The sequence below is a fragment of the Mauremys mutica genome, chromosome 11 (assembly GCF_020497125.1).
Source record: "Mauremys mutica isolate MM-2020 ecotype Southern chromosome 11, ASM2049712v1, whole genome shotgun sequence".
NCBI classification, from domain to species: domain Eukaryota; kingdom Metazoa; phylum Chordata; order Testudines; family Geoemydidae; genus Mauremys; species Mauremys mutica.
In genome coordinates, this window is record NC_059082.1 from 14,693,521 (window position 1) to 14,707,805 (window position 14,285).

The window sequence follows — 14,285 nt, forward strand, 5'->3', positions numbered from 1 at the left end:
CATGTAACAGGTCAACATGCCCCTCACACAGCAGACACGGGCAACTTAACAGGTCTACCTATGAGCTCACTAATTTCACCCATCATTGCCAGGGGCCTCCTCTCTGGGCTGCTGCAACACCATGACTACATGGTGCCATTGCTGTGCTTGGGAGGGTGGGATATAGTCACAGCTTGTAACCTAGCTCCAAGTTCCCCCAACCTGCCTTCAGTGTAATAGCATTATATTCCACCAGGGCTGTTACCAATCCTCAGGGGCTGCTTTAGGAACATCAATTACTTCAAATTATATTTACTAGAATATACCTAAATATATATATTTCCTAATATTGTGGGTGCAGATTTACAAGCTAGATTGAGGCTACTTTGAAAATGTTGGTAGTTATGACTGATGTGTGTTATTGATTAATCCTTACTTTGTCTCTCTCCATATTGGGACTGGGCAGATCATGGTAACACGCTGAGTGTCAGCATACCTGAACGGTCTCCCCTGCGTGTCATCCTGGGAAACTCTCTGACCATCCCCTGCTACTTCATCGACTCATTGGATCATGTCACCACAGCCCCCTATACGCCTCCTCTGACCCCAAGAATCAAATGGAGCAGACTCTCCAATGGGAAGGAAGTCATCTTGCTAGTGGCCACAGAGGGGCAAGTTCGAATCAACACTGAGTACAAGGAGGTGATCTCTCTGCCCAACTATCCTGCCATCCCCACTGATGCCACCTTGGAAATCAAAGCGCTGAGGTCCAACGACACTGGGATCTATCGTTGCGAGGTGATGCATGGTATTGAGGACAGCCAGGATACGATAGAGGTCATAGTGAAAGGTGAGGCCATTGTGTCAATGTTTCCTCTTGGTGATAGTGTTGATGCTTACATTGGTTTGACTGGGGAGAAAGAGGGAGGAAGAAATCTGACCAGGTGCATTATGAAAAGAAGTGGAGGCATTTTACCCTTTCCATGAGCATATGGTATCACTCGCTGTCATAGACAGGATGCCAGACTTGATGGATCATTGGTCTGATCTTGTATGTGAGCAGGAGCCAAACAAGATAGACCATTGATTTATTCTAATGTGGGCAGGATCTGGAATGCCATATTAAACAGACCAACAGTGTCACCCAGTGTAGTAGAAGATGGCACCAGTCTGTTCTGATATGGGCAGGAGATGGAACACTGGATGAGATGGACGGGTGGTGTGATGTGGTGTAGCAGGAAACAGGCTATTGGACCTATGAGATGTTTGGTCTCACCTAGTATGTTAGGAGATGGGATATTTTCCAGATGGCCCATTGGCCTGTTTTGGGAGAGCCATTCTTATGTTCTTTCAAGAAATGTAAAAGTGGTTTAGTTAGCTAATATGTAGACAATATAACACACAATTAACTTTCCCCCAGTTAACATTGTTACTTTCATCAATAAAATTGTGAGTGAGAAGAAGAGCGGCCAAGAAAGAAAGTATGCAAGCGGTTTAACCCTTCTTATGCCATGCCTGAGTATGCATACAGCCACCCACTCCTTTTAAAGGTCACTCTATATGGAATATATCAGAGGGGTAGCCGTGTTAGTCTGGTTCTGTAGAAGCAGCAAAGAATCCTGTGGCACCTTATAGACTAACAGACGTTATGGAATAGTATAGCTTAACTACATTTGCAATACATATAACTCTTCAAAACACATTTGCTATAGTATAAAATGTATGTACCATCAGGGCTAAGACCATGCCTTCCTGTGTGTTTGGACAATGCCTGGTGCACTGGAGCCTCAATCCTGATTGGGGCCATTGGCCATTCAAGTCTATAATAAAATAGTACAACATCGTACTGATAACACACAATTAGCCAATTTCCATAGAGTGTTTTTACAATACTGTGCAGTGCCATGCCAGCCACTTTAAATGTCTTGAAAGTTTTGGATCCTTCTGACAGTGATGTATTTGTTGCATTCTGGGATGTTGGTTTACGCTGAAGCTGTCAACATTAAAACACCGGATTTAGATGTAGCATTAGTGTACTCCAGCGTCACAGGAGAAAAGAACCTGGACTGGACAGCAGGTCTGTTCCTGTAGATTTTTCTGTTCACCAAAGGGAGTACATCTAATTCCCCTTAAATTGAAGCCTGGTGGCCTTGGGATGGTGGAATATAGCATGGGGAAGAACAGAGTCTCTTCAGGGCACAGTAGACTACCCACACAATACGAATGATATGTGGCAAACACATGATTTTCTACATGAGATAGAATGCCTTTTCTCTGACTTGCTAACCCCTTTGAAAGGGAAACTGGTGAGGGGCTGGTTCTTCACTGACTGATGTGTGTGTGTGTGCTGGTGGATGTGTTTTCCAGGAATCGTGTTCCATTACAGAGCCATCTCCACCAGGTACACTTTGGACTTTGAAAAGGCAAAGCAGGCGTGTATCCAGAACAGTGCTGTCATTGCTACCCCTGAACAGCTGCAGGCTGCCTATGATGATGGGTTTGATCAGTGTGATGCCGGCTGGCTGGCTGATCAGACTGTCAGGTAATCAGCTGAAAGAGGGGAAGCAAGGTTGCCAAGAGGGAAGAAAAGAGGGCTATCCAGGCAGTAAGGGGCTGGAAATGGGATACAGGGCCTTTCACATCTAGGTAATTGGTTTAAATCCCATCCCAGGTAAATAATGACTAGCAGTTACCATCTGATAGTCATTTGGTGTGGAATGAGCTGGTGGATCTCAGTCCAATTCCCAGTAGATAGGTGTTCACATCACAAAACCACTCTCACAACTGGCCCCCTTGTTTGGCAGTCACAGCTGAGAAGCTAAGGACTGAATGGCCTAGAGACTTGAGAGTGGTGGTTTAATCCCGGTCCCCAGGCTCTCTACTTTTTCCCATGAGAACTGCAGAGATGCTATGCCAAGCTCAACAGATGTGACTGTATTTTGCACATGTCATCTAGCATAGCTCAGAGGAGTCTGAAAACCAGCAACTCCCCGTTTATCAGTATCTTTGGGGGACACCTGAAGGATCTTCTCCCCTCACCTCCAGTGTCAGGAATAGAAGGGAGTAAGTCCACTTCTCCCTCGTCTCCTGTCCAGGAAAAGTTCTGGGGGTTTGGCCTCCCTCCACTTCCTCCCTCCCTCCAGAATGTCAGATCTCAATTCGGATTCTCCACCACCTGTTCAGTTTGTCCTGATGCCTCCTGCACCACAAAGCCATGTGACAGTCATCTTTCTAATGAAGCTTCTGTCTGCTCACTAGACATTTCCTGTGCATGCTCTCTCTCTCGCTCTCAGGTACCCAATGCACCATCCCCGGGAGGGTTGCTATGGTGACAAGGACGAGTTTCCTGGAGTGAGGACCTATGGCATTCGGGAGACAGACGAAACATACGATGTTTATTGTTATGCAGAGGAAATGCAAGGTGATCTTGGGTTTCTCCTATGTAATTCTCAAGGGAATGAGCTGGCAGTATCATGAGCATCCTCACTGCAGACAAGGATAAAACAAGAGGCAAAGGAGCTAGAAGTCAGAGACATTTGAGATTCAAAAGCCATGTGAGATCCCATCCTGCCAAGGCTGGATTATTCCCTAAAGCCTATTTTTCTGGGCTTTGTCCACTCATTGATTAAAGCAATGGAGCTCCCATTATTTACATCAAGGGACGATTCCACATTCTGGTATCTCTCATTAGGAAATGATTTTCACAGGTGCTGACCACCCATGGCTACAACTGAAGTCAATGGGAGCAGTGGGGCCATTGAAAACCAGGCCTCAAAATATTCCTTATCTTAATGTCATTGCATGACTCCAAGTAGAACATACACCCCCTTGTTCCACCCTAGAAAATTCCTCTCCCTCTTTGAGGTTTGCACCTTCCTAACATTTGTAGACAGTGATCATATGTGTGTCCCCACCCTGAGTTGTCACTCATCCAAGCTGTACTTATCTAGTGTTTTTAACCTTTCTTTCATCCCACCAGCCCCTAGGGAAGGAAAGAGAAGGGAAGAGAGAGATAGATGGAAGAAGAATTAAACACTACAGTCAGTCCTTGAGTCAATGGTTGTGTGATTGCAGGTGAAGTCTTCTATGCCACCTCTCCAGAGAAGTTCACCTTCCAGGAAGCCACAGAGAAATGCCTGAGTCTCGGGACCCGTTTGGCCACCACAGGAGAGCTGTACCTGGCATGGAAGGGTGGCATGGATGTGTGCAGTGCAGGATGGCTGGCAGACGGCAGCGTTCGGTATCCCATCTCCAAGGCACGTCCCAATTGCGGCGGGAACCTGGTGGGGGTGCGGACAGTGTACCTCCATGTCAATCAGACAGGGTACCCTCACCCCCATTCACGCTACGATGCAATCTGCTACACAGGTGAGTTGCACTGGTTTTCTTGAATTAAGTACAGTGCCTCTGTCAGTACTCATAAGCAGCAGATTCCAGGAGCTGGGTATGGTGCTTCCCAGTCAGAGCTGAATTATTGCACAACCATGGACATTAAACATGAAAAACTCCTGTTAAGTCCCATCTTGTCCAATGCCTGATTGTTTGTCATGCTCTGTTTCCCAGTGCTGTGTCTACTCCTGGTTTTAGTGAGTCAAGAGACAGAACTTCCATAATTTCCCTTGGGAGACCATTCCAGTCTACTCTATAAAAAAATAATTAAATTAATAATAAATAATAATAATAGTAATGAATAATAAAAACAGTTAGAACCACAGGGATCACACTAAACTTCCCTCCACTTTTGGTACTTCCTTCAAATACTTGCGGATGGCTATGAGATCCCCTCTTAGTCATGGCAGTGCAGGATTAACTCAAATATTATGGCGATGGCCACCAACATAAGAATCAGATACATCACTTGTCATCTTTCCCCACTGATCATTTCTGTTGTCTGTCTCTGAATGCCTTTGACTCTGGTGCTAGCCCCACCTCAGAATTAACACAGAACAGCTTCTTACTGTTTCACTTAAACAAGAAAAGCAGATGTAAATTTACAGGCACCCAGTACCCAGCAGGCCAGTGCCCCTCCTTTCTTGTCCAAGCAGAGAAAGAAGAGTTCGGAGGGTATGTTAGCATTGCAGTACAACTGAGTGTTCTCAATGGGAGGTGAGTATGATATGCCTCTGTCCGCTCCAGATTGTCAAACACCTTCCAAGTTTGATGGCCCTCCAGGAACCAGGCAGCAGAGATCAAGTGCTTGCATATTAAGTAATTTAATATTATAGATAGGAGAACAGAAAGAAGACAATAGGTCAGCTCCTGAGCAGCAGTCCTTTGATAGTGCCTATGGTAGGGGTCCGTGTGCAAAGACTCCATTTTGCATTTCCTTGGTCCTGGGGTAGCCATTGTGCAAGGCTGGCTGACCTGCACTAATATTGGAGGGTTGCCTAGGCTGCAAATTTTCATAAGGGGCCCAAATTGCAGCCAAGGATCTGCTCGCCATGCCCCTGTCCTGCTATGCGAATTGCCAGCAGCAGGCAAGGAGGGTTGTGTGTGTCTACACCAGATGTTGGAGGTTATCTTCCCAGGGCCAGTGAAGCCCACTTTAGGATCAGATTATGCCAGCCATACGGCACAAAGTGGCCTGACCACACCAGCAAATCAGGCCCAACATGTCAGTGTCCCGCAGTCTCTTTCAGGTGCTACTTATTAAACCACTTAATATGACAGATAAGTGTTTGAGCTTTGATGCCTGATTCTTGGAAGCCTCTCGGATCTGTGAGTTACTGGCAACAATGAACTAGCCGGGTAAAGAAAATGGAATTTGAAATAAACCAACTGAGAAAGCAAAGCAGCATTAGGGTGGAGGTCTGATCGTATTTGTTCTGCAGTGTTCAGTCCTGTTTTCCCAGCTTCCCACGTGCACTGCTCCCCAGCTCAGTCCTGCCTCGAAATAGGACAGGCACAGCACCCCCTTTCTTCTCCCCATTTTGAGCTTTGTATTTTAAGTTCCCTGCTGCTGGCACTAGAGATCACACAAAACTAGATTAGTGTGTGGTGCGCTAGCGGATTAGAGTCAGGAATATAAGGTGAGGGATGGGGGAGAAGGGAGCTCTGACTCCCTAACTCATATGAAAGCTATAGAACATATGGGAAGAAAAACAAGAGACTCCCCTTTTAATTCAATTAAATTCCACTGTCGAGTGTTTTAGAGAGACGAGGCGCAGCGGGAGGGGAAATGGTCAATATTTTACTTCTTAAAAGGTTAGTTTCACCCTCCAAACAGGGGCCCCCAGTACCCAGCAGGCCAGTGCCCCACAGGCTCGCTGAGTCCATTTGCAAGATGGAATAGCTCCTAGAGTATCCACATGCTGTCACCCATCGTGGCACCTACTCACATGGTCTATATCTCCCAACACACACATGTCTTGTGCAATAGCATCTCCCCTCAGAACACCTGTACAACTACCCCATTATCTACCCTAGTTCAGATCACATCACCCACCCCATCTCCCATCACACCCACCCTATCGACTACCCAGGTTCCCATCACAGCTCTCACAACCATCCGATCGCCCTCCCCGTCTCCCTTCAGAGCATCCGCACACCCAGCCCCTTTCTTGAGTGTCCATTCATTGATTTGTTTCCAAAGCTTGGGCCTGTGTCCCTTGGAGACACCAGTAAAGGAAACATGTGCCTCTTGTTGTAGACGAGGACTTTTTAGTCCCTGAGAACTTCACCATCCAGACCGTCACCCACACCGAAGTGGAGATACCTCTTCCACACAATGTCACAGAGGAGGAAGCCCGAGGCAGCATTGCAACTCTAGAGCCAATCGACTTCACACCCACTGCCTCAGAGCTAGATGAAGGCTTCACAGTGACTCCAGATCTCTTTGCCACTGGTATCACTGCCGAGACAGCTTTCACAGAGGCAGAGAATGTGACTGAAGAGGGAGTCACAGCTGTATGGATGACTCCTGAAGAGGTCACCACCTCAGTGCTGGACACACTTTTCACCAGTTTGGCACCGGAGGTGAGCTCAGCGAAGGAGGACTTGGGGGTGACTGCCACGCCAGAACTAGAGTCTGCCTCAGTGGAAGAGACGATTGTGCAGGTGACAGCTGCTCCTGAAAGCGGTCTCATTCCCGAGCAGCCCATTTCTCCCACTGGTAAGTCATAGGGACAACAAGAAACCTCGCAATCCATTTCCTCCAGGGCCAGCCACACCGCTGCTTCAGCTGATAAAATTGGAACAATGTCCATCTACCAACGGATTTGGCTCTACTGGGGAAAGTGTGGTTTGGGCAACCCCCGCCTTTCCCCTGTCCCTAGAAATTCATGGCAGGAATAGCTATCTACTTACTGCCAGCAGCTCTCCTTCTGTGCTTGGCACAGGAATGGGCAGGGGAGCCTGGAGGGCATCTCATGAGGTTGTAGAATGACCTCCTCTGTCTGAGGATGAAAGCTGCATTGGCCAACACCAGATTCCAATGTTCTGTGTGCACCCCTCTGCAGCTGAAGGGGAGGTCACTGCATTGTGATCATTGAGGGGAGGAATGGGAGACCCCCAAGATAAGCCCTCCTTTTATAGCCTCTTTAATAACAGCAGAGACCGGTAAACAAGGGACTTGGCTCAATGTGGCTCCAGAAGGTACTGCTCCTACCAGGTTGGTTTTGAAGGCCCTTCCTGAATATCCATCCAGGGTGCCTGGGGGTCTCCATGTCCATACGTCACTGCTCTCTCCCTTTCCCCACCAGGCGTCGTGTTTCATTACCGACCAGCCACCAGCAGGTATTCCCTCACCTTTACCAAAGCCCAGCAGGCCTGCCTGGATAACAACGCTGTCATTGCCACACCCGAACAACTGCAGGCCGCTTACCAGACTGGCTTTCATCAGTGTGACGCCGGCTGGCTGCGGGATCAGACTGTCAGGTAAGGGGAGGCCAGGTCAGGTCAAGATTACCTGAAAGAAACATTCAGCCATCAAATGGAGTCACTTGGATTACAGCCAATTTGCTGCACAGCCCCACATGGACGCAGGACCCAGTGACAGCACAGTAGCACCTGACACGGATAAAACACAGGTCGGACTGTAGCGTAATGTGCTACTGAATTGTGAACATGTTCCCCACATGTGCCACATTTTCCCATGTTGTGTGTCCATGACATGTTTCTAAATCATACTGATGAAAAGGCCAATACAAGAGTTAGGTATTACCACCATTATTATTAAGATTAAGGATGTTGGGCACCTCTAAATGCTAAGTATTGTCATTATTCAATGGAAAGCTTATGTCCCTTCCACAGGAACACCCACCGAGAGTCTTCAATCGCAGGGTATGCAGGACCCTCACTGGGGAGGCCCCTTTCTTTCTGTTTTGGCAGATACCCCATTGTGACCCCACGGACTCAATGTGTAGGAGACAAGGACAACTCCCCAGGCGTGCGGACGTATGGCATGCGCCCAGCTTCTGAGATGTATGACGTGTACTGCTTCGTTGACCGACTGAAGGGTATGTTCTCCACATGCCTGTGAGCACGGCTGTTATGGGGTGTGTGCATGTGTGTGTGCAATGTACAGCGGAGGGGCAGAAATATCCATAGTTCTATGTGCCAGTGACTCACACTTGATTTTTATCTCCAGGTGAGGTGTTCTTTGCAACCCAAGCAGATCAGTTCACCCTCCTAGAAGCCCAGGAATACTGTGAGAGCCAGAATGCCACCCTAGCCTCTGTTGGGCAACTTCATGCCGCCTGGAAGCTGGGCCTGGATAGATGCCGTGCTGGCTGGCTTGCTGATGGCAGCATCCGATATCCCATTGTGACCCCACGTCCTGCTTGTGGGGGAGACAAACCTGGTGTGAGAACCATCTACTTGCACCCCAACCAGACGGGATTCCCTGACCCACTGTCAAGGCACCATGCCTTCTGTTTCAGAGGTACTGACCCACTCTTCAGAGCCATCTACCATAGCACATAATGCTGATAGCACAGGGAAAATTCTGCATTCTGTGGGGGAAGGATTTCAAGAGGGAGATGATTACACAAGGGTTCCACTGTATGTTTACCAAAAGGAGCTGTTCCTTCCAAGGACACACAGGGACATCACATGGCTCATTCTTTTGCATTCATTTTACTCTCACAGAATCAGAAAATCTGAGATGGAAACAAGGTATGAAGTCTCCTCTGCTCCTACTTTCTCCAGTCTAATTTAGTCTGTTTATCTCCTATTAAGAGAAATGCCATGTATTTAATTATAGACCGTTCTATGTTGCTTTTCACCCTGGTATCGGGATAGTTTATGGAGCATCATCAGGTTTCTGAGAGAGCCAATTCTGCCTTAGAAAATTCTCTTCAATATCTTTCTGTTCTAGCCCTGCCATCTCTGGACAAGGATGAATTTGTTGAGGAGCAGATAGTAACCCAGGTGATCCCTGGCTTGGAGGAAGTACCCTCTGGGGAGGAGCCAACTGTGGAAACGGAGTTTGCCACTGAACCTGAAAATCAGACGGCGTGGGGAACAGAAGTCTTTCCAACTGACATTTCCTTGCTATCAGGTGAGTCGGGCTGTTCCCTGCACCCAGAAGGGCACTAGACTGGCAGAGGAAATGTTTAGGGGCAAGGGCAATCCAGAAACAAAAATTCTGTGCCCTTACCAAGGAGAATCCCTGTCTGAATCCAGCTGGGGAGTAGCCTGATGAGGGAGGAAGCTTTGAACTGCAGCTCTCTCTTCAGAGAGAGTTGGTTCTCTGGCTCATTAACGCAGATTCACCTCACATGCCCCTTTTAGCCAAGCGGCGCTCTGAGGCCTAGAGCTCAAGCCATCACACCCCCTGGATCACACTGAGTGAAACATGGTATTCCTCATGGACACTACATTATTCACAGGCAACCCAGGGCAAATGAGGATTAATGTGAATGGAGAAAGGCTATTTTGTGACAAGAAAGTGTGGGCTCTTAGTTACTTAGAGCAAATAAAACCTGGGACTCCCAGCTGTTCCAGCTCTGCTTGTGACAAGCTTTTGGGTAAGGGGGCCCGGAGAGGTCAGCTGACCCAACATTTGAGGCATCTTTGGGTTTTTTTAAGCTGTTAGCAAAATCCAGGTAGTTCATTATGGCCCAGATTTTCGAAACTGCACGTACAGAATATGTGCAAACAGTTACCACAAATGCAGGTGTCAATTTTGTACATGCCTTTTTACTCACACAGGTCTGGAAAACTGAGCTCAGACATTTTTTTGTTTTTTAAAACAGATGATTCAGTGCTTCTTTTTAAAATAAAAATAGTCAAAGCCAGCATATTGGACTCATCAGCCAACCCTACACTAACAAACTAGTGCCAACAGCCCCGCATTCCTGAGCTGTCCTCCAAAAATGCATCGATGTGCATGTAAAGAGGGAAAATCAGTCAGGAAACAGATTTCAATTTCTGGCTTTCAAGGGGGCGGTGCCGCTTTACTGGAAGCAACACTGAGACAAAAACTGCAGGATAGGTTTGGATTTTTTCTTCTTCTATATATTATCAGTAGAAACAGCAGCAGTTTCCATCCACTAATGGTTGCTGGAATGCTGGCTTTGTTCTGATGATTATCCTTTGGGAATTTGTGTTGCAATTGTACTGTCACAGGAGGTGATAAATTGAACCACTTTTCCAGAGTTATTTGAGATAATCCTCTTTAACAGAGTTTAGGGGAGGGAGAGCAATCTGGAAAATGTATAGGATTTTCTGCCCTCATCCTCAGAGTCTGTCACTATTTTATTTGATGTCCATTTTTATGCACAGTCAAAGAGGATATTTTCAATATCTCCTTGAAACTGATTTGTTAAATCCTTCTTCCTCACTCTCTCTCTCTCCCCCACTTCCCCTGCTTCTTTTCCAGTGAGTCCATCAGCTTTTCCCCCTGTTGCTGCAATACCAGATAAGCCCAGTGTAGAGACTTCTCTCAGTGGAGTGCCTTCAGGGGAGATATCTGCGTCTGGAGTACTTGAAACCAGTGGTGAACCATCAGCTTCTGGGTGGATACCTGGAGAATCAGCTTCTGGAACATTTGAACCTAGTGGAGAGCCCTCAGGGATTGAAGAAAGCGGAGTGCCATCCGTAGACCTGGATTTCAGTGGATTTCCTTCTGGACTGCCATCAGGGGATGAAAGTGGGCTGCCCTCAGGCATTATTGAAGGCAGTGGGTTACCTTCTGGCGAGGAAGACCTATTAGTATCTGCTTCTGGAATCCCAGACCTTAGTGGGGTACCATCAGGACTGCAAGAAATCAGTGGAATTCCAGAAATCAGTGGGTTTCCTTCTGGAGAAGTCTCTGGGGTTGAGCTTACTAGTGGCCTGCCATCTGGAGAGTATGATGAAAGTGGACTCCCATCTGGTTTTCCAACTGTCTCTCTTGTGGATACTACTTTGGTGGAAGTTGTAACAACAGTAGCAGAAAGTCAACTGGAAGGAAAAGGAACAATTGGGGTCAGTGGAGAAGGAGACCTATCGGGGTTACCCTCTGCTGACTGGGACATTAGTGGAAAAGTCAGTGGGTTTCCCTCAGGAGTTGATATCAGTGGAGCACCATCTGGGATACCCGATATCAGTGGAGCACCATCTGGGATACCCGATATCAGTGGAGCACCGTCTGGGATACCTGATATCAGTGGGTTACCCTCAGGAATCGATTTCAGTGGAGCACCATCCGGGATACCTGATATCAGTGGAGCACCGTCTGGGATACCTGATATCAGCGGCTTTCCCTCAGGAATTGATTTCAGTGGAGAACCATCTGGGATACCTGACATAAGTGGCCTTGTAGACCTAAGTGGCCTTGTTTCTGGTGTTGATAGAAGTGGAGAGCCCTCAGGCGTTACCTTTTTAAATATCAGTTTGGTTGAAGTGACAACCCCATCAGTTACAGAAGCCGAAGCAAAAAAGTTTTTGGAAATCAGTGGATTGCCCTCTGGGGACGAAGATATATCAGGCACAGTGTCTGGAATTTTAGATGTTAGTGGTCAGCCTTCTGGGCAAATAGACTTCAGTGGTGGGGTTTCTGGAGCTCCTGAAATGAGTGGATTTCCAAGTGGAGTAATTGACATCAGCGGAGATACTTCTGATGTTGAGGTTGTTAGTGGCCTGCCATCTGGAGTTTATGATTATAGTGGACTCCCGTCTGGCTTTCCCACTATCTCTCTTGTGGATACAACTTTAGTGGAAGTTGTAACACAGACATCTGTTGCCCAAGAGGTAGGAGAAGGGCCATCTGGGATATTAGAAATTAGTGGACTTCCTTCAGGGGAAAGAGAAACTTCTGGAGAAGTGTCTGGAGTTATGGATATTAATGGGTTATCATCAGGGACAATAGACATTAGTGGAGAGCCATCAGGCATTTCATATTTTAGTGGAGAAATTTCTGGACTCACAGACTTAAGTGGAGAGTCCTTAGCAGTGACTGGAGTTAGTGGAGAGGCCTCCGGACTTCCAGAAGTCACCTTGGTCACATCTGATTTGGTGGAAGTTGTGACAAAACCAACAGTTTCACAGGAGCTAGGTGGAGAAACAGCTGTGACACTCCCCCATATTTTTGAGTCAAGTGGAGATGGCTCTTCATCTGGGGAAATTGGTAGAGAGGCCTCTGCATTTCCTGAAATTACTGTAGAAACATCTGGATTTCATGAAATTAGCATAGAAACATCTACAGCTCCTGAAACTAATGGTGAAACATCTGCATTGCCTGAAATTACCATAGAAATTTCTACAGTTCATGAAACCAGTGGTGAAACATCTGCAATATCTGAAATTAGCATAGAGACTTCTACAGTACATGAAACCGGTGACAAAATATCTGCATTGCCTGAAATTAGCATAGAAACTTCTACAGTTTACAAAACCAGCAGTGAAACATCTGTATTGCCTGAAGTTAACATAGAAACATCTGGCATAGCTGTGGTCAGTGATGAAACTTCTGGAGCACCGGAAGAGAGGAGGGAAGATTCTTCAGAAACACCCGTAACCCCACTCCCATTTGTTTCAGGGGAAACCTCTGCACCAGACGTTGTAATTAGTACCAGTATGCCAGACACTGAATTAACACAAGAGCCCATGGGTCCTGAAGAGGCTCGACTTGAAATACAGTCCTCTACTCCCATGGTATCAGAACAAGAGACCGAAATAGCTATTGTTCTAGAAACTTTAGAGATATCACCCACTGCCACTGCTATCTTGCCTCAAGTTTCACCAGAAGCCACCAATGTGCCAGAACCCACTGCAGAAGGTATTGTTAAAAATATGTATTGCTTTTCCAGACCACCTTCTTTTATAGAAAGGGGGTGGGGCTTCCCTTCTGTATACAGCAAAGGGAACATAATGAAAAAGGGTATTTAAGAAATATTTTATCTGAATGAAAAGCTATAGGGATGTAGGATTTGCCACACCAGATCAGACCATTAATCCCTCAAGTCTAATATCCTGCCTCTCACGGTGGCTGATAAATGATGGAACAATCATAATGCACCTGGCCAATTGTGCAGCTCTGCACATGGCGGGAATGTGACGGGGGGGGGTTGCTCTTTTCTCACACCTGCAGCAATCAGGTTATGCCCTGAAACACAAAATATCCAACTGCTTTTATCTTAACAAGCGCAACTATCAGTGCTATTATTGGCCATACAATTATCCCGCCCTCCTCCGTCCCCATTATTTGACTCTGATCTTCTATGGCAGTGGAGACAAACTAAAGTAGCCTTAAACCAAAGATAAGTGCAGAGTAACATGGCAAGTAGAGAGTGAAGCAGCACTGAGACATGGATGGCAGGCACCTCCCCCCTTGTGCAGCAGCTGTAGGCACACTGTATAACAGCAAAAGGCATCTGTATAATTTGGCTGATATCCTTCTCTCTTGGGAGTTACAGTCATACCCAAGACATGTGATGAGAAGCCCTGTGGAGCTGGAACCTGCCAGGAAAGAGACGGAAACATCACCTGCGTGTGCCCGCCTGGGTACATGGGTGACCACTGTGATATAGGTAAGCTCTGTCCTCTGCTTTGGTGGGGGATGTGCAGCAAGGGGAGAATATTTTTATTACCTAAAATGAGTGCTGCTGTGGACATGTCCATGAGCACAGCATATCTGGGGGAAACCAGGAGGAGTTCACTTTCCTTTCACCGTCATTGCTGAATGTTGCTCCAGCCTAGAGAAATCAGGGAAGCTGTGTTCTCCTGAAGCCCTAGAGAAGGCAGCTGCTCCTTCCACTCTGGATCAATAGGAGAATTTCATCCTGGCAATTGAGGGGGTGAGAGGAAGAGGCAGAGAAGCACTGTAGAATGGGATAGTCACCACTGTCCTATTTCCTTATCGCCTATCCTGACCTATAAATATA

General features: G+C 46.9%; 1 protein-coding gene across 1 annotated transcript in view; it reads left to right on the plus strand.

Moving 5' to 3' along the window:
- The window catches only part of ACAN (aggrecan), a 34,725-nt gene that overhangs the window by 114 nt on the left and 20,326 nt on the right, over positions 1–14,285 (plus strand). Inside the window, exons 2-12 of the mRNA XM_044981236.1 lie at positions 446–829; positions 2,347–2,521; positions 3,273–3,400; positions 4,054–4,347; positions 6,629–7,090; positions 7,680–7,854; positions 8,308–8,435; positions 8,567–8,860; positions 9,296–9,478; positions 10,802–13,180; positions 13,818–13,931. Of these exons, the coding sequence (XP_044837171.1) occupies positions 446–829; positions 2,347–2,521; positions 3,273–3,400; positions 4,054–4,347; positions 6,629–7,090; positions 7,680–7,854; positions 8,308–8,435; positions 8,567–8,860; positions 9,296–9,478; positions 10,802–13,180; positions 13,818–13,931 (4,716 nt within the window). The remainder of the gene's footprint in view (positions 1–445; positions 830–2,346; positions 2,522–3,272; positions 3,401–4,053; positions 4,348–6,628; positions 7,091–7,679; positions 7,855–8,307; positions 8,436–8,566; positions 8,861–9,295; positions 9,479–10,801; positions 13,181–13,817; positions 13,932–14,285) is intronic.